This window comes from Exophiala bonariae, assembly GCF_035927105.1.
Source record: "Exophiala bonariae strain CCFEE 5792 chromosome Unknown scaffold_2, whole genome shotgun sequence".
NCBI classification, from domain to species: Eukaryota; Fungi; Ascomycota; class Eurotiomycetes; order Chaetothyriales; family Herpotrichiellaceae; genus Exophiala; species Exophiala bonariae.
In genome coordinates, this window is record NW_027042477.1 from 21,038 (window position 1) to 40,765 (window position 19,728).

Genomic DNA, 19,728 nt, shown 5'->3' on the forward strand with positions numbered 1-19,728 from the left:
CTCGCATTTGTCATTGGCCGTGAAAACTCCGTACGCTCAGTGCTTAGCCATTAACAATCAATCTGTCGGGGATCAGTGGCTAGTCTCGAATTGGAAAAATGTCAGGAATTTCGATTTCGGGAAAAGCGTGAATCCCGACCCGAATATCTGCCAATCCACACGGAAGCCAAAACTTCACTGAACGGGAGTGAGTGTCAATACTAGAAGATTACCTTAGACAAGAAACCTTACCAAGCATCATGGAAGTCTGGGTAAGCACGCGGTGGAGGTGAGTATATCAAACGAAGTAGTATGTCACTAGTACCATAGTCTCAAGTCCATCAAAAGGCATATATCATGGTGGACGATGGTCATGGAACAGAAATCTCTCCTGCTAATCATTGATCATTCTCATATCGGTCTGGGCGAAACTCACCTATAACTTCGCCATGTCTCTTGTCGACATCCCAGAGATCGGACTCCAAATCCCTCAGATACCACTGGCCGCCAAAGCTTTAGCTTTCTGCAAAGAACATTGTTCTGAACCAGTGTACAATCACGCTGTCCGAGCCGCATATTGGGCGTTGATCATCTCCCAGAGACTGCCCAAAACGATCGCTCCGTCGCCAGATCTCGATATTGTTGTTGTGGGCTGCATTTTACATGACATGGGCTGGGCAAGGACCGCGGGGCTCTTGTCAAAAGACAAACGTTTCGAAGTCGACAGCGCGAACATCGCGCGAGACTTCCTCGATAGCCAGCCACTGCGTGAAACTTGGGGGCAGGACAAGATCCAGCGTATGTGGGATGGTATTGCACTGCATGCTACGCCCTCCATTGCCAAGTTTGGCGCCCCTGAAGTGGCTCTTATCCACCTGGGCGTCATTGCAGACTTTGTCGGTCCAAGCGTCTCTCTTTCCACAGGAGAGTCTGACCTGATTCTTTTGGACGAGTACCATGCTGTGATGAAGCTCTTCCCCCGCGCGGGTTTCAACCGTGATGGTTTCAAGGATATTATGTGCTGGTTATGCCATGAGAAAGCCGAAACAACATATGACAATTGGGTGAGCGGGTTCGGGTTGAAATTTGGCACAGATGGCAACGGTACCGATCGAGAAACATTTGCACATGCTTGGGAAGAAAATCAGTTCGCTAGCAGCCTGTTGCTCGCGCTTGACAAATTGGAGGCCCTCGATAACACCGCATAGAAAAATACAGGTAGTGAGTGACGTTTGAAGAGTTGTCATTCGGGTGTTTCAGTATGTCAACCATATTATATTGAACATCATTGCGATCTCTGACTCGTGTTTCGAAAGGATTGTTAGAAATCACCAGGCAGTGACGCAATACAATGGGAATGATTGCTCGTTCTTGAGATACGTGGGGAAAGCCACAGCAGGGGAAGGGCCAGATCAGCGAACGAAATCGAGAAATGTGTAGAAAATGTGTGCGAGCTCCTTAGCCGTGCCATCCAAAGTACATTCATTTAGGATGTCGTCAATGATAACAATGAAGTAGCGTCGTGATCGTCGCTGTTGACACCTGGAGCAAAAAGCAGGTTTGGAAATTCGGGTAAGCTGGTCGACAGCTACGAGTAGGCGAAAAGCCCAGGCAGGAAGCACTCCCAAGCTCCATTTAGCTAGCCTAGATCCCCAGAAGCAGCCGGTCACGAGCGGATCTGGAGCACTGCCCAGGTGTGGGCACCTCCAGATCACTTCGTTATTTACTGATTATTTGACACAACTCTCCAATTATCCTCTGAGGTCCCTTGGTGCTGCTTACACATTTTATCTCGTATATCACTTTGCTGACGATAGTTATGATTCTCTTACAGCGGCCGAAACTATCAGTAAGAGCGATAGTTTTTGGGCGTACAGAAGTTTGCGCATTGAAGAGAGGGTGTTGACTGAGTTGAGATTGGTTTATGAGATTCGCAGTCCTCTGACAGTCTCACAAGCGGTCGGATCAGATGTTCTTGTGAATGAGAACATGTCCACCTGATGTTTCACCAAGATCAAGCACCTGCCCTAGCTGCTTGCTGCCTCGACGCCATCAAGTGTGGCATTTGGTTTATCGTGTCATCAGCCAAAGGTAACCCCAACTTCCGAAGCCTGTCGTTCTCGAGCTGGCGCTTCTGCTCCTTCAAAGCGAAGCTTTTAGGGAGAAACATTTCTCTCTCTGCTGTGATTTTCCAATTTTTGAACTTCTCGAGTCCTCCGAGGTCTTGCATCGTCTTTAGCTCGACCAGACTATATTCTCTTGGGTCTGCCCTATCGAATTCGAAGGGAGCTGAGAGCGAGACTGGTGGGTTTGTGATAATCCCTGCGGCGGGGTCAGATTATCAGCAATCCTGTGAGGGTGCAGCAGCATTCGGATGTATCGAGGGCAACACTCACTAATTGATCTTAATCCATTTTTACTGGCGCTGTGCAACATGAGTGGATGCATCAGAATGACATCGCCTTTCTTGCCGGTCATCTCGTGAAAGCTTTCGTCTGATGCCTTCCTAATCGTCTGGTTGCAAAAGGAATGCTGATCATTCGGCACGACTTCTTCCCCACGTTTATTCATCATTGGGTTCACTCCTTCGGGATGATCATACTGGCTCGTGTATGACACGATCTCAGTTCCCATCATTTCAAGCAGTAAGTATTTGCATTAAAGAAATGGACTCACCAATACCTGGCCAATCCGCCTTGGGCCTTCGTCACAGATCCAAGTTGCTCCAGCGTTTTCGTCAACATCACTCCAGCAGGGTATTACGAGCAACGCCTGTTCCGGGCTATCAAGGAAATGCACAAAGAAATCACCATCAACATGCCATTGAGTCAACTCCTTTGGCGGGACCCTCGTGCCTTCAGTCTCTGGGCTCCCGTGGTTGACTATGAACCCATCTGTCCACATTTCTCCCCCTTTCGCTATCCGGTCCTCGCCACCAAGTAACTCACAAATCGCCGCCCATGCCCGTGGAGCAATTTCCTTGGCTGGAACAACGTGGTGCTTGGACATATGGGATCGCTCAGTTGTCCATGTCGACTTGTCATTGGGGTCCATTCCCAGCCGATGCCATATATTCTTTGTCCACCAATCGCACTTATCTAGTGGGATGGCCCCTGGCACACGCAGGAAGCCATTTTTCATGAACGATGTCACCTGCTCATCATTTAAAGTTTTCAAGTTCTGGTGCTGCAGGAGTTCTTCGATAGTTGGAGTGGCCATATTGGATGGAACAGGCCAAACACAGTGCCGTGACTTATTCTGTCGGATGCTGCGTCGAAGATTCCGAATTGGGAACTATGGGTGTGAATACAATTCTTTCGGTCAGGAGGCTGAAAGAATAGGTGCGGAGCGAAGTCTTGCAGTCCAAAAGCAGAAGCGAGATTCGGTAAATCTGGAGAAGTAGTTATAAGATAGGGAGTCAAACTCACCCCTCTGCTTACCTACAATTGACATTTCACGTCTCACACCGTATCAGTGGGATTTGAGCTATTTCACGGGGAGCCACCGCCGCAGGAATAATTGTACAGGCTGAAGAGGAACCTATAATACTCTTGAATTATGAGGGGTTGAGATTATCCTTCTGAGGGTTATGCCATGCACGCCCTGCTGAGCCCAATTCTTTCGATTGATTGGTGGCGTTGGAAAATAGTACCTCTTGTTGCCTTGTGGGGGGATGCGGGCTCCCCCACGAGGTCAGGAGCACGATGAAGTAGCATCTCGAAATATTCTTGGGGATACAGCCGTCTCATCCGAGACATAGCCTAAAGGTGCTCTATTTCGCGACCTTCAAATGGTCAAACCCCTTTTCAAGAACGCTGAAATTTCGAGTCACGATCCTTCCTACCGTTCTGAATCACTTCATAGGCCGTGTCCGTGCTCTGGCTATTCTTGCGAAAGCTATTGATGATGTTTTAAGCGTACAACGAGACCTCGAAGATATTTAAGATCACCACCTTCGCCGCACGGGATGGTACTGACCAATTACAGTACTTGTGAGCTCGCTCAGTTTGAAAACGATCCAGCTACACGTTGTTGACGTATGGGAGCGATGATTAGTTCTCAATAATGGTCATCAATTAAAGGTGGTATCAAACGCTGACTAAAAGTCTGTATATATGCTGGCTGCTATGCATGCAAAACAAACGGCCATAAGAGGAAAAACTTGGCCTGGGGAGAAAATGCTGCGAGCGTCAGAGACAGCTTAGACGTAGATATAGCAGAAGGGTCCTGCTGTGGTAGACATGAGATCTCTGATCTTGACGACCTTGTCAGACACATGTGCCAACTCGATCGTGCTGTCGAGAGTCTGAGGAGGACTAGGTGGCAGGTTCAGGAATGTACCAGTTCCGTTAATAGCGTTGTTGCCGTAGACTCTGTTCTTGGTATCCATCATCTGCCAGATCCACCAGGCGCGATCGATACCGCCGTGGTGCAGAAAGAACATGGGGTCGGAGGGCGAAACACCAACGTCACGCCCTGGGTCACCACCCAAAGTCAGATGAGGGCCACCGTGGATGCCAATCTCGCCGTTGACGAGGTCAAGATTGCCTTGCATTCTGGCCTGGAAGTTGACAATGGTCTTCTCGAAGATGGTCTGTAGTACCGAGGTCGCATTGGCGTAGCGTCGGTTGATGGCATCGGTCAAGTCACGCTTGAGGCAGCGAGGGTTGTAGTCGAGAGGATTGCCAGAAGGAGCTCCAACGACAGCACCTCCAGGGATAGACAGTTGTTGAGGTCCCATGTTGACCTTCCAGTTCTTGAATGGTCCGGACTTGATACATCCACCACCATTGCCCAATGGAAGGGTGACGACAGGAAGTGTTGGCTGAATCAGGAGGATATCACCACTCTGCTCGACGTGTTCTCCATCGCCACTCATTGAGGTATCAGAACCGTCGAACAGAGCGTGCTTCTGAAGTCCAGTCATGGCGGTTTGTGCCCAGTCTGTGGAGCGTTAGTTCTGTTGATTGGAAGAAAAATGATAAGGCGAGCTCACCCCAGTATGGCATTGGGCCTTCGTAGCCACAGACATTGCGCAGGTCCTGTTCCATGTTGTATATGAACCAGCGATGCCATGACAAGAAGTTGCCTGTGAAGTGTATGAATGGTGTCTGTGCAATATGTGTTGCAGTGTAGTCCTGAATGCGTCAATAGGTATGTATTGAGTCCAGAGCGAGAAGCAACACTCACATCCCATCGCGACTTGGCGCCAGTAGCAAATGATGCTGGAGTCTTGGGTGGTTTAGAAGCCAAGCAATTGCAAGCAGCTGTGTAGGCTTTTCTGTCTGCCTTTGATAGAGTACTCCTGGAGGATAGTCAGCTGTGATCCACGCCTTACAGCACGAGCTCGCTTGACATACCATTCCCTTCTAATTGACAGGTTTTGCAAAGTACATTTAGGGGCACCGGTACGCTTCTGTGTTGTGTTTGCAGAAGCTGCCAACTCTGCCTCGGCAGTCTCTTGGGCTTGCCGAAGGAGGTTCTCGAGCTCGGTATAGTCGTCGTTTCTTGGTAGAGCAGCGCATGAAGCTTGCACTGCCAATAAGGCGCCAAGAGCAATGGAAGTGATCTTCATGGTTGGCTGAAAGACCAGTAGTACTTAAGAGGAAAGAGTAAGTTGATGGATATGCAGGAGTAGAGACCCTAAGTTGCAGTGATGATCGAGACAATATAGCTTTCCAGAATGTCACTAAAATGCCACGAGGTACGTGGACCGAATTTGCCCTCTTTGAGAGAAAAGATTGGTGCAATCTATTTACCGACAAAGAGCGTCGGAACTGGTAGATTGACAAGCTCGGTTGACAGATCTTGTCTCTGAACATGATTGGAAAGATTTGCGCTACAAACCATATGGATACCTCGTGCGTCTGGCTCATGGATATGCCGATGCTGCGGATCACGCTAGCTGGCTTTTCGTCTGGTTCCGTAGGAAAGAGTTCCTGAAAAATGCCCCATTAGGCCCTGGACCCCTTAACATAGGGCCTCCGCTAAGGTATAGTGCATAATTAGATCTACAAACCCTGCTTAGAGGGATTTCGCCAAACCTCAGGCCGCCCTTTGTAGGAGGTATGAAGTGGGCTGTTCATGCTAGTAGCCAGATTTTGATATTAGGATGTATCGTGACCTTATCTTTGCGTCTGAGTTATGTGGACTGTTTCTCACTTTTGCCGGTGCCATTGCCATTGCCCAGCCAGTCGAAGAATGGAAATGTTGAGAAGAGATCGTGTCCATTCTTACGGCATTGAGAACATAGCCTGAAGTCGACGACGTGGCGATACCGATTTGACAACCGAGAAAGTCTAATATGACAACTAGCGTGGAAGAAGCTGCGTAGATCTTCGACACCGACTTTCTTCAGGCTGTGCAAATGACTAGATGTTCTGAAAGCATTAGCAGACATGACGAGGGTTTTTTGAATGAGTGATATCGCTTGTGAAAAGCTACTTACTATTTGATCAATCTAGGCTCATGGACGAGTATCAAGATACTCCCAAGTCGAATTGAGCGGAAATTTGGCAGGTTGCAGTCAGTGGGCCACTTATTCTGCGTACCCACAGTCAGTGGGTTTCCCTAGGGTTGACACAACCGAGCCTCTTAGCGCTTTTCTTGGCCCAAGTTGCGAGGATCTGCACTGTGGCTACTGCAAGGGACAGGATTCCAGGATTCTGGACAGTCCCTGCACATTGTACGAGGTACCTGGTTTACCAAGTCAATGGCAACCCTTGTCTTCTAGAACAAGATGTTACAAGGAGGTACGGACCACGATGAAGCTGAAAATGATAATAGCCGGATGGAGTTCAGCTATATGGATTTCCCACTATCCTCGCATATATCAAGACATATCGGGTCGGACCATCATAGAAAGTATCTTCACCATATTCTACAGCCGTTTCAACTTGCGCGGGATGTTAAATGGTGCCAGTTGGGTGGAACAGGTTCAGGTTAGAGATTTCGGGGGCCAGTTAATGGTGGCAGCTTAGTGGGGACTGCTTGGTGTAATTGCAAAAGTGAAATCGAACCCACGTGAACAAAGAGAACCCACCTCGCTATAGAAAGTGGGATTTTTGGAGTATTATCATTCGTATTCTTGCAACGTCCGCTTTTGAGATAGTGACTGGGGGCAATCCCTCTCCAAGACATTAGGGACACGGTAGGGGTAGTACTAAGGAACTAGTTGCCATGTCAAGGAAGCAGTCAGTGATCAGCACTATCCGTGTATCCGTAATATCAACAACCCGAGCGCTACTCCACCAGAAAGGCCTTGGAACCAGGATATCGACCAGACTTACATAATCCCTCAGCATGAGTCTGCTATTCTGACTCTCCGGCTTTCATAGTATGGAGAAGTTGCGATATGTTCTCACAGTAGGGGTATGCTTGTTTCATTTGACGCAGTCGTGAAGCATGACGCATTCTCGAATGGCCATGGAATGCCTGTTGAGGACATCGACAGTCTACTTCGTATGAGATACTCAGGTACGCAGAGTCAGTCTTGCACGAGCTACCAACAATAAGTAGCTGCGGAGTCGAAGCACTTCAAGTTAGAGTCGCCTCGAACTAGCAGCCTCTGCCAAGGTCGGAGGACAGACCAGCCTTGTCACTGTTTAATGTGTTATTGGCTACCCAGGTACCCAGATACCTCAAGCTACCATGCGGGACAACGGATGTTACCTGGAATGAACTCAACCGCCAATTGGACTGATCATACAGCACCCAGAAACACCCATTCCGAGAACTAAAGGTTCGCTACTGTCACAGAGCAAGTGGGTGAGCACCCCGAACATCGCAAGAAGCCACCGAGATCAGACTGGAGGACAGGACCCGGTTTTCTCAGACAGGACGGGACATATCTACAGACTACGGATACATGCTGCGTGACCCAGGTACGAGAGAATGACCGGGATAAGAGTTCAGTTCCTGCATGGCTGGTCATCGGTTATGCAACATCTTTGGACTAAATCCTCTGCGGTAATAGAGGAATCGTTCTGCGAAAGGACGGCGATTTACAAGGCTCACCCTCCCAATCCCCTTCCAAGCCAATGCGTACCGGCCTGTCTGAGACTCGAATCTCTCTTTAGTCAGTGCATATCTCGTAAACGATGTAACCTTTTTCGACATGCTGAAGATCCCCTCTCCGCATCGAAACAGTGGCTTATTTAGAGTTCAAAGATCTCCTTTCATATCAGGAGATATCTTTTCCCCAAGGTTCTTCCTATTGCAGATCATCAGCTCTTGCCAGTTGCGAAAACATCCACTTGTCGTGTGAGAAGGATCACAGTGATAATGTCAGCACCGACAGGCCCTCCACCACTACCCTCGAACCCGGATGAGAATGCTGGCCCCCAGATCTTCGGCGCCGTATTGTCGACGACCATCCTCGCTTTTGTGGTTGCAATGCCTAGGTTCTACGTCCGAGCCTTTATGGTGAAAGCGTTGGGATGGGATGACTTATTCATGGCCATTGCTTTGGCGCTTGTAAGTGATGTTGAGACCTATTGTTAAGAATACCACCTTGCTGATGATGATAACTCAGTCTATATCCACCACGGGCGTCATTCTAGCCTCTGTGAAATATGGCGCAGGCCAGCAGTAAGAGTGTCCCCACGCTTTTGCCTCTCTAGAGAACTCTATCAGCTTACAAAATCCAACAGCATTGGTGACGTTGAGCAGCACATCTTCAAGAGAGGGATGAAACTGAACTTTGTTTCACAGCCCATGTTGCAATGGGGCGTCTGTATCGTGAAGCTTTCCGTTGGCTGTGCTTTATTGAGAATTGCGACGAAAAAGCCGATGAGATGGACGATCATAGGTATTATGGTCTTCATGAGTTTCTACACACTCGGCTCGATGACCGTAAGTGGTGGACCTGAATCAAATAACTGTGCCTTCATTAACATCCACAGACACTATTCACTCAGTGTAAACAAGTTGCCATGCAATGGGACCCTTCGATTCCACGAGATTGTTGGGCACCCGAGACCCTACAGGCGCTGGCTTTCACACATGCGGCACTCAACATCGCGACCGATTTCATCTTCGCTATTGTCATCCCGATCCCGATCTTGTGGGGTCTCCAAATGAACAGAAGAACGAAGGCTGCCGTCATGATCATGCTATCGTTGGGTATATTCGTCTGCTTGGCAGGCATTCTACGAGTTCCAACAATCGTCAACTATGGAAAAGCCGGAGATTTCCTGTGGGACAGTCGAGGCCTATCGATCTGGTTCGTTGCGGAATTCAACACCGGCATCATCGCCGGAAGCATGCCTGCGCTCAAGCCTATCTTCAAGTCCATGCTCGACAGCGTTTACTTCAAGGGAATTACCAACAGATATGGCTATGCAAAAAATTCCAGCAACCCGGCGGCTGGAAGCCACCAGCGTTCGTTCTCCAACAAAGTCTTTACCACTAACCGCGACAAGGAACGTTTGAGCTCGCACGATCAGTTCCATGACCTTGACGGCTCCGGCAGTCAGCGTGGCTTGGTTTTGGAGGACAAGCCCATCCCACTCGGCACCATCCAGAAGAATGTCACCACCACCGTGACCCAGATGGATGAGCCGAACCCGTCGAAGATGAGGAGACATGCATGGGATGATTGAAGGAGACTAGAAGAATGATTGCCGTGTCACAGTCAGCAAGTCTATCATTATGACCAGCAGTAAATAACGTTGAGATGAGATGTTTTGACTTCGATGGCATTAAAGAGGATATGGAACGAGCTTTTCCAAACGAGATTTAAAGTTGCTTTCAGGAACTTATGACTAAACGGACTATCTGTTATTAGCTTAGCACTTGGAATTGTACGCAAATTATGCCTCCTCAGATACGGTGCTTTTTCTCAAGAAGACAATAAAATTTCCAACTTTCCTTCTGCGGCGATGAATAGTGTAATGGACGGGAGACGGTGACTTCCTGGCAACGCACCGCGGTAACGCAGGTGGCACCCAAGATCATCTCGCCTCAAATTTGAGTCATCGGTCTAGACTTTGCTTGGTGGAGGATTGCCATCTCTTGAAACAGTCTCCACCATATCCACGTTTTCGGTACGCTTGGATGGAACTGAGGCTGGATTCATATCTTCGTGATGCACAGCTTTCTCTACTGCAACGACCGCCTGATCGGCCAAAGCCTTGTCTTCGAACACTATTGGAAAGACGTGTCAGTATCATCTTAATTTGTGGGTGTAGAGGGAAAAGAACAGAACGCGTCAACTTACAGAAAGCCAACTCTTCCAAGGTCCTGTTTGCCGTCTCTGGGAAGAAGAACCAAACAAAGCATACTTCAAAAGCTAGCCAACAGCAGTAGGTGATCAACCACTTCCACTGAATATTCTTCAACCCAATCGGATTGACGAAGGTTGTAAAGAACGCAGCCATGCGACCGAAGAGCTGGAAGAGTGCGATACCCCGGGACCTTTCCGCATATGGCCACAACTCCACAAGGTATGTATAAGTGAGCGCGTTATAACCAAGGTTGTAGCATGGTGAATAGGCAAAGATGAAGAAGATGGTGGCTATGCCGGCCGATCCATTGGATCTACCAGCAGCCTTGGCGTCCATACTCTGCTGCATCGATATCGTCCAGGCGATATATACCACGAGTAAACTGATTGTACACGCAAGGTACATGGTTCGGCGTTTGAAGCGGGTGACAAGCATGGCTGCCGTGAATGCGCAGACAAGACCCCAACAGCTCAATCCGACATTTAGCTTTTGCTTGAAGATCGATTCTGTGCGTCCAATCATCTGCAAAAGATCACCCAAATAGTATGAGATTAAAGTGTTGCCAGACCACTGAGTGAACAAGCCCAAGAATGCGGAGATGAATGCCCTTCGTCGCATTCCTTGACTTTTAAGGAACGAAAACCACGATTGTTTTGATGACTCAAGCTCAAGGGATATCGTAGTCCGAATTTGGGCCATCTCAGCGCGGACGAACTCGGACTCATGATCTCCTTCAGCATGGTAGGTGACTAGGATTTCGTAGGCTTCTTCTGCTCGATCCTTGGTGACTAGCCATCGAGGACTCTCAGGGAGGAAGAAGACAAATACGATTTGTAGAATTGAAGGTGCGATTTGTAGTAGAGATGGAATGCGCCATGCCCAGTTGCTCGCAATATTATTGGTGCCAAAGGTGATTCCAGCTGCAGTGATTGAGCCGACGAAATAGGCAACATTGAATAAGGAGGTAAGAATCGGCCGCTCTTTGGGATAGCCCAATTCACCAATAAGTGATGACCCAGATACAATGCAAGTTGGTATGCCGAAACCAAGAATACCTCTTGCGACAATGTACATGCCAACTGGAAAGACGTCAGGGTTCTATACATTTTCACATCAGAAACATGACAACTTACCATTCTGTGCGAAACCTTGGAGAATTGCGCCAAAGCACATAATTAGAGATCCTCCAAAGATGGACCATCGTCGACCAAACTTGTCATTGACGATCGGAATAAAAGGCAAGGAAAGAATTGCTCCCAGCGAGTAAGCAGCTGCGATAATGCCTTTGAGAGAACCTTGAGGATTATTGAAGTCTGTATCCTTGTCAGTGATCTAGCATTTGAGTGGTGTCAGGTTCGTAGAGGAGCGTTACATTTGATCCAAAATGGTACAATCTGTAGCGCATTGATCATTTGAGAATCAAAGCCAGAAGTCAATTCGATTCCCATACAAGTTGGGAAGAGCATAAAATAAAGATATCTCAAGTTTCGCTTTCTATACCATGGGACTTTATCTTCTTGGACGATGGTGGTAAGAATTGGGTCAGAAGCCCCAGTGGCACCAGTTGCGGGTTTGAGGAGGCCCATCTTGATGTCGAGCGAAAAACGATCTTTTTAGTAGATGGTGAATTAAGCGAAGAATCGATGCATGAGGGAGGGAATCACAGGTTATTTATTATCCATGTTATCAGAGAGTGCTGAACCAACCTACCAAGGAAGCTCAAAGCCGAACGTATTAATTCTCTCACGATATCAGCCGGTCGTAGTATGAGGTGTGTCAAATGATGGCTTTAATCATTGCAGAGGGGACGCCAGGACAGGTGGTAACCAATAGGCTAATTTCTGGTGTGTAGAGGCCCCGTTGCTTGTCGAAGATAGCGCCAAGGACAGAAAATGAAAGTCTAAAGGATGAAGAGGTACGAACCGTAGCAAGCGGACGGCATCCTCTGAGTGCTGCGATGCCGGGGCCAGAAAGGAAGCTGGGGTTCTGGTTGCTTCAAAATGTGAACGGATATGCCGAAGAACTATCGATCAGCAGATTCAGCACACTTTCAAGGCATGGAGAAGTTGATCTGGAGAAGCGGCGACGAGGTAAATAGCCGGAAACAAAATCATTCGCCGGCCATATCCGGGGTGGTTGACGCACGCAGGCTTAGCTATTTCGAGATGAAAAACCGCATCAGTGGCTGCAGAACTGAGGTCACAAAATCCGAGGCCCAGATGTGAGATTGGATCAATGATCATGAAGGCTTGAGGTGGGGAGAACCTTGGTTGAAAGTTGAAATCAGTTGGACTCGCCTCGAGGCCACGTTCCATTGGCGAGGTGAAGTCAGCAAAGCCTTGGCATTGCTGGGCGCACCATGCCGGTCGTACCATTGAAAGATATCATCAAGGCACCAGGGACACAGGTACTCGTGGGTATGTACCGAGCCCATGTGGTGGTCTCGACCCCAGCACAAGACAGTATTATTGCTTGAAGGCAAGAAGGTCCCGCGCCGACCTCATTAGTTATTGTTCAACGTACCTCGTTGCACCCTAGGGGCTGATGACTTGGACCTGACCAGTGTATTTGAGTAAATACTAGGTATGGATGTGGTGTAACATGAAGCCATTTTGCTAGCATGCTAGACAAGAGTAGTAGTGTCAAAGGCTTCCCCCGACGCAAGGCTTTCCAGCGAGCCTTATCATGTCGGGCGCCTGGAACATTGAGAGGGAGCCTCATCCAAGCGGCCCGACCTTGAGGGAAGGCGCAACCAAGAAAGAATCCCACGTTGCACCTTCCAGAAGCCTGCGACGGCAAGTACGAGGACAGAGTACTCGATACCTCGGTATCAACATCTCGCAGAACTTGAGGCACCTGCACGTAAGCGCACTAGCATTTCTTGGCGTGGGCTTGAGTGGATGGAAATTGCGGGGAATGCCGGGGAACATCCGCCGTACAGCCGAGTGCCAAAGCAGCCTGGATGGCCATCAACAAGACGGAAGCTGTGGGTGGCATTTGCTTAACTGAAAATCTCAGCATGGCCTTTCGAGGAAGTCGACATTATTTGTACATGGAGTACATTGGCAACCGTTAGGCCCACCAAGGCCGGATGATTCGGAGAATGCTTGATAAACTTGGAGGATGATCCCACAAAATCAGCCTGTTAGCACCTGGGGTAACCGGGGAGACTCCGCCGAAGATACACCGTCCTCCGCTATGAATGGGGTATCCTCGCCGAAAATACTACACAACTGCGCCTAAGGCGTGGTCATCTCTGAAGAAATCGTTCTCTTTGGGTGCATTGATCCACTCAGGCCCGTGACCTTCGAGGAAGCAAAGAACAATGTACTTCGACACAATGGACTCATCGTCGTTCTCTTCTTCAAACATCTCACAACATACCAAATGGTCAGGTCTTCAGCAGAACCGATCGTACGGCTGTCACCGACGACTCGCTCCATGGCCGACTCGGACTCTGAGCCTGCAATGGCCTTTGATGTCGATACCGTCTTCTCACAGTTGAAGCAGACCGACAAGATCGCCTTGCTCTCTGGTGAGATTGATGCACCCAGGGTAGCTGTCACGGAGTCCCTTTCTAACATCAAAAACCTCTAGGCATTGATTTCTGGCATACTCATCCCATACCAGCGCACAATGTACCATCAGTACGGTTCACTGATGGGCCAAATGGTATCCGAGGAACCAAGTTCTTTGCTGGTGTTCCAGCCGCATGTTTACCCTGCGGCACAGCACTTGGTGCCACCTGGGACAAGGCGTTGCTGAGAAAGGCAGGAAAGTTGATTGGAGACGAATGCATTGCCAAAGGTGCTCATGGATGGCTGGGACCGACAGTCAATATGCAGAGGTCTCCCCTTGGTGGCCGTGGTTTTGAATCCTTCTCGGAAGATCCGCATCTCGCGGGCACGATTGCCGCCTCCATGATCATTGGTTGTGAAAGCACTGGTATCATTTCCACGGTCAAGCATTTTGTTGGAAACGACCAGGAACATGAAAGACGGGCAGTAGACTGTCTCATTGCTCCCAGAGCATTTCGAGAAGTGTACCTTCGACCATTTCAGATTGTAGCACGAGATGCAAATCCCGGTGCACTGATGACTTCTTACAACAAGATCAACGGTAAACACGTGGTGGACAACCCAGAATTATTGCAAGACCTCATTCGAGATGAATGGAAGTGGGACCCTCTGATTGTCAGTGATTGGTATGGAACTTATACAACTATCGATGCCATGGTGGCAGGCCTCGATCTCGAAATGCCTGGTGTTTCACGATACCGGGGCAAATATATTGAATCTGCAGTCCAAGCACGTCTGATCAAACAGTCAACAATCGATGCCCGAGCTCGTCGCGTCCTGAAGTTTGTCCACAGAGCTAGCCAGGTCAAGGTGTCAGAAGAAGAGGTAGGACGCGATTATCCTGAAGATCGTGCTCTAAATCGTCTTGTCTCGTCCAATGCGATCGTTCTCCTCAAAAATGAGAGCAGCATTCTCCCTCTACCTAAGACTCTCAAGAAAATTGCTCTTATCGGGTCTCATGTACGGACGCCACAAATCTCTGGTGGAGGCAGTGCGACCCTTCTCCCCTACTATACCGTCTCTTTACATGATGCCGTCACCGAAGCTGTACCAGGTGCAACCATTACACATGAAGTCGGTGCATATGCCCATAGTATGCTGCCCGCAATCAACTCCATGCTGCGCAATGCAATCATCCAGTTTTACAACGAGCCCCCAAAAGTTACAGATCGGAAATTACTTGGTATTGAACATGTCAAGTCCGCGACTTTCCAGCTAATGGATTATAACGAAATCCCAGCACTGAACAGAGGCATGTTCTGGGGTTCTCTCATTGGAGAGTTCATCCCGGAAGCCACTGGCACATACGATTTTGGTCTCACCGTCTTTGGTACTGCCAATCTCTACCTCAATGACGAGCTCATCATCGAGAACACGACCAACCAGACGCGAGGCACAGCATTCTTCGGCAAGGGAACAGTCGAAAAGATCGGGTCCAAAGAAATGGAAGCTGGCAAATCCTACAACATCCGCATAGAATTCGGTTCTGCCAACACCACAACGATGGAGACCATTGGTATGGTCAACTTTGGAGGAGGTGCAGCGCACCTCGGAGCCTGTTTGAGAATGGGCCGCGAGGAAATGGTTCAGCGGGCAGTGGATGCAGCCAAAGAGGCTGAACAGACCATCATCTGCACGGGACTCAGCGGCGAGTGGGAGTCCGAGGGCTTTGACCGTCCTCATATGGACCTCCCTCCCGGAATCGACGAGATGATCAGCCAGGTCCTGGCGGTGGCACCGAATGCCGTGATCGTCAACCAGTCTGGAACGCCGATCTCGATGCCCTGGGCTGACCAAGCCAAATGTATCGTGCAAGCATGGTACGGAGGCAACGAGGCCGGCCACGGCATGAGCGATGTCTTATTCGGTGACGTGAACCCCAGTGGCAAGTTGCCGTTGTCGTGGCCCGTCAGCGTCAAGCACAACCCGGCCTACCTCAACTATGCCAGTGTTGGAGGTCGTGTACTGTACGGAGAGGACGTCTACGTTGGCTACAAGTTTTACGAGAAGACGGACCGAGAAGTCCTGTTCCCCTTCGGGTAAGCACATCTCATTCCACCCTTCCCTTTCACCCCTGATTGAAAGAAACCTTCAAGAATATGAGCTAACCATTCAAACCCTCACAGCCACGGCCTCTCCTACACAACCTTCGCCCTCTCATCCACCGAAGTCCGCCTCGACCCAGAAGTCTTCACGCCAGAAAACCCCAGCGTGGCGGTCGTGAAAGTCAAGAACACCGGCGCCGTCTCAGGCCAACAAGTCCTCCAACTCTACATCAGCGCGCCGACATCACCGACGCCGCGCCCGCTCAAAGAACTGCACGGCTTCGAGAAGATAATGCTGCAGGCCGGAGAAGAGCAGGAAATCCGCATCCCCGTGGACAAATATGCCACGAGCTTCTGGGACGAGATCGAGAGCATGTGGAAGAGCGAGGCTGGCACATACGAGGTTTTGATCGGCACTTCGAGTCAGGAGATCCTGGGCACTGGCAAGTTGGTTGTTCCTGAGACAAGGTATTGGCTCGGTCTTTAGAGGGAGGGAGGGTTCGCCGGTCTTTAGATAGGCTTCTAACTGACTTACTAGAATTTATGACTGGGTCACTCGGCCTTTGTCTACGAATGCTGCATTCGGGCGCATCTGGGTGGCGAATTGATCTGGTATTCTGATGGGTTTATTCTTCCGTGCTTTTTGTCAAGGAGATCGATTTTTGCCAGTATTTGTCCTCCCGAATAGAACACAGTAGGCTGAATCATAAACATCTTAGGGGAACACTCAATAGATTTCTATTGTATGTAGTCTACCACGACTTAACAAATGGAGGACAAAACCATAGTACCAATCGATAAGCAGGCACACGCTCGCTCACCCAAAGCACGACGCCAAAAACAGACGTTTTTCAATGAAGAAGTTTCTCCCCTGGTCTACCCCGGCCTTAATGGATACTTTTCACCAACCAATCTAGCAGAATACACATCTCCGAGATCCCTGCACCCTCGTGACTCCAGGCCTGGAGACGATCCTGCACCATACTGACACACTCCCTCCACAGGGCCGGCACGACAACACAAGCGGCCGACTCCAGATTCCGCTCCGTGCCGCGCTGCGCGGCGATCAAACACAGGGCGTGGTTGAAGCGAACGCGACATGCACCCCAGGAGCCCGGGTGTCGGAAGAACGGGACCTCGGTCTGGATGCGATAGACGCTCAGACGGAGGCCGGCGGATGCGCGGGCGCCGAAGGATTCGATTTGTGACGATGTGAGCCGCGAGCCGCCGTGCAGACACATGTAGAGATACGCGCGACACAGGATTTCGCGGACTTCGACGTATCTTTCGCGCACGAGCTTGACGAGTTCCGACTCGTCGGGTGATGGGAATGTGTCGGGAGGGAGGTTGAAGCGAAGGGCGGGCGGCAGGCACTCCAGCCATTGTTGGAGTTGTTCCTCGAGGTTCTGGAGCGTGTCTGCTAATCGGCTGGCGGTGTGTGCGGTGATGTTTGGTGAGAGTAGTGTTGCAACAGTCCGCGTGCGGTTGAGTAGACGTCTTAGCGAGATTTCTGCCAGATAAAAGTAGTAGGATGCTTCGGCGCTTGCTTTAAAGCTGGGCGACTCTTGAGAAATGATTTCGACTCGGCCTTGGTCGAAGCTGTCGATCATGGGGAATGTTGGGAGAGAAAAGGGGAATGATGATTCCTGGAGCGTACAGGAGGGAAGATCGACGAGTTCATGGCGGATTTCGCTATTGCAATGAATAAGAACATTGTTGACATCAACTCAAGATGAGACAACTTACCACTCGGATTTGAGACATGTCCAGTATAGTCGTTGTTCAAGACCTGTACCCACTTAGTACGTAGCATTGACAGTGGGTTCATCCGCGCAATAGGAACATACTCTCCTCCTGTTTTGATCTTTGTGTCTTGCCATGAGCATGCTTTAGGTTGTATGATTCCCACAGCATCGACGCCGTGCGGAACATTTTCCAGCCTTGAATGGGCTCGATGTTATACTGATGCCACATTCTACCCACAGATCAGTACGCATGTTGAATGTCACGATTTTGCAGTGGAACCTACCCAAAGAAGCAGAAACATACAACTCCAAGCAAAGATGCGTCTAGATGGGCTGCAGACATTCGTTTCTGTGCCATTGTAAAGTATGTGAGTGATTCTCTCAGACGATGCTCCGGCACAGCCATAGTGATATATCGATCAGAATATGGATCGCTCTGCTCATGAGGTTCAATCAATCGACGCTCATCATCCGGATAGTTTCCCCAGATTGCTGCCAGCGCGAATACTAGAAGCACCAGGCAGGAGGACGCCGACCAGTCAAAGCCATTTTCGAGAGCATCGGAAATATAGGTCTCCAGCTGATCAGCATCTATGATAGGGTTCTTAGGTTGAATCTTGGTCATGTAAATATCTCTTAATTCAAAAAGACGTGAAGGTGACGGATTCGAATTCTCTTTATAGCGCACACATCTTTGTCAGCAGAGGTCACTTTCCGGGCATGCCGAGCATGCCCAAGTTGCTCATAAGAAAGAGTCGCACATACCCAAGGCAAGAATATGTGGTTTTTCCACATATGCTGCTGCTGGAAATGTGTCGACAGGTTTTTCGGTGGGAAAGACCGACCAGCTTAAGATCATATCGGAGCCAGTTATCGGAGTCCATGGAATATCCTTCCGTGACATAGCCTCGAGGTCATCTTCTTCAATGACCGAGAACTGCGACGGGTGAGGAGATGGCTGTTGGCGAAGGCCATCTTTGTTATTCTGTGCGAGGTCTGATAGAACCCGCCCTTGATTGTCAATGGCAGCCAAAATTTTGGTGGCCCAAACCTCGAAACTGGTGGTAGAAAGATCAGCACAGTAGTAGTTGAATTGGAAGCGGAGCAGGCAAGGCACGAAGGACAACTCAAGGATACGAAATGGCTTACATTGAGGAGGGGTCTTTATCAGGGTATACACACGATACACCACGTTTAGCGCATTTGGAACATACGGGGCGAGCAGAGTCGCATCTTGTCTTGCTGATTCTGCAGTGCTCGCAAGCGGCTAACGTTCTCGTGTGTGAGATTTGGTCATTGGAGCGTTTCCTCTTCTTGCCTGTAGAATCTGAGGAAGTCAAAGGTGGTGACGGGTTTGGCCCTTCCATCATTCTTCATGAGTCGATATTGATGTGCGCGCCCACAACTTTACGGTCTGGGCCATAGGGATTTGAATCCCAAACCCTAGGGGCTAATAATATTAACAACAATAAAGAGGGACGATGAAGATTGAGTAAATCTCAAATGGTTAAGCCCCAGACTTGCCCAGAACGGTAAACACCGGGCCATTTGATCCACCGGAGGCGATGCTCTTTAGCCTAACTTTTCACCATTACGAGCTCGCCCTTTTTAACTGCCTTAGGGAGGTCAATACTTATTTCCACTGGTAAATATCGCCCAACCATGTCGCCTAGTCCCCTGCATCTCCCTCTCTTGACCTAGCGAGGCACAACATTGTTTCTTTTAGACGATTGGTACGAATACTGGCACTATTCCAAATTGTCTTTTGTTTAGGGGTCACGACCAGGGAATATGAAAACTTCCTGAGCGCAATAGGAAAGTGTGAATCTTTGGCACCTGGTTGGTGTCACAAAAGCCTGATGGGAAGAACAGTAGCCAGACTGGTGGCCAGAGTTGTCAGCTTTGCCACGGAGAGAGGAACCCCCCATGCGAAAATGAGTTAGACATGCCAATTAGGTAGCAGGGGATGCCACGATAGGTTGCACTCCCCGCCCGTCTCCAGTATGCAGTCCCCCATCTCCAACCTGGAAATCTCCAGATTCGGGCACCTCGGGTCTAGGCTTGCTCCAGACCTGCGACATTGCCTCTTGGACTTCGGACTCGGAATATCATATACCCTTTGCCCCCTCCTCTCGAGATGATGATTTCTCAATAT

The 19,728-nt window shown here is 49.4% G+C and overlaps 6 protein-coding genes across 6 annotated transcripts; 3 read left to right on the forward strand and 3 right to left on the reverse strand.

The window, feature by feature from the left end:
* Positions 1-428: 428 nt before the first annotated feature.
* LTR84_004521 (uncharacterized protein) lies at positions 429-1,187 on the forward strand (the record flags this gene model as incomplete). The annotated part of the gene is made up of 1 exon (XM_064848098.1): positions 429-1,187. The coding sequence occupies one exon, from the start codon at positions 429-431 to the stop codon at positions 1,185-1,187; it is 759 nt and encodes a 252-aa protein (XP_064710722.1).
* Positions 1,188-4,180: 2,993 nt separating this feature from the next.
* Positions 4,181-5,554, reverse strand: LTR84_004522 (uncharacterized protein; the record flags this gene model as incomplete). Its single annotated transcript, XM_064848099.1, has 4 exons — positions 4,181-4,923; positions 4,976-5,117; positions 5,170-5,284; positions 5,340-5,554. The coding sequence occupies 4 exons, from the start codon at positions 5,552-5,554 to the stop codon at positions 4,181-4,183; spliced, it is 1,215 nt and encodes a 404-aa protein (XP_064710723.1).
* A 2,708-nt stretch (positions 5,555-8,262) lies between these two features.
* On the forward strand, positions 8,263-9,581 carry LTR84_004523 (uncharacterized protein; the record flags this gene model as incomplete). Its single annotated transcript, XM_064848100.1, has 4 exons — positions 8,263-8,454; positions 8,513-8,568; positions 8,631-8,832; positions 8,883-9,581. 4 exons carry the CDS (start codon positions 8,263-8,265, stop codon positions 9,579-9,581), a joined length of 1,149 nt encoding a protein of 382 aa, XP_064710724.1.
* A 380-nt stretch (positions 9,582-9,961) lies between these two features.
* Positions 9,962-11,791, reverse strand: LTR84_004524 (uncharacterized protein; the record flags this gene model as incomplete). Its single annotated transcript, XM_064848101.1, has 4 exons — positions 9,962-10,125; positions 10,199-11,284; positions 11,339-11,518; positions 11,578-11,791. 4 exons carry the CDS (start codon positions 11,789-11,791, stop codon positions 9,962-9,964), a joined length of 1,644 nt encoding a protein of 547 aa, XP_064710725.1.
* Positions 11,792-13,646: 1,855 nt separating this feature from the next.
* On the forward strand, positions 13,647-16,315 carry LTR84_004525 (uncharacterized protein; the record flags this gene model as incomplete). Its single annotated transcript, XM_064848102.1, has 3 exons — positions 13,647-13,740; positions 13,803-15,822; positions 15,910-16,315. The coding sequence occupies 3 exons, from the start codon at positions 13,647-13,649 to the stop codon at positions 16,313-16,315; spliced, it is 2,520 nt and encodes an 839-aa protein (XP_064710726.1).
* Positions 16,316-16,715: 400 nt separating this feature from the next.
* Positions 16,716-18,806, reverse strand: LTR84_004526 (uncharacterized protein; the record flags this gene model as incomplete). Its single annotated transcript, XM_064848103.1, has 7 exons — positions 16,716-17,520; positions 17,575-17,617; positions 17,676-17,803; positions 17,858-18,248; positions 18,339-18,631; positions 18,723-18,735; positions 18,788-18,806. 7 exons carry the CDS (start codon positions 18,804-18,806, stop codon positions 16,716-16,718), a joined length of 1,692 nt encoding a protein of 563 aa, XP_064710727.1.
* Between the last annotated feature and the right edge of the window lie 922 nt (positions 18,807-19,728).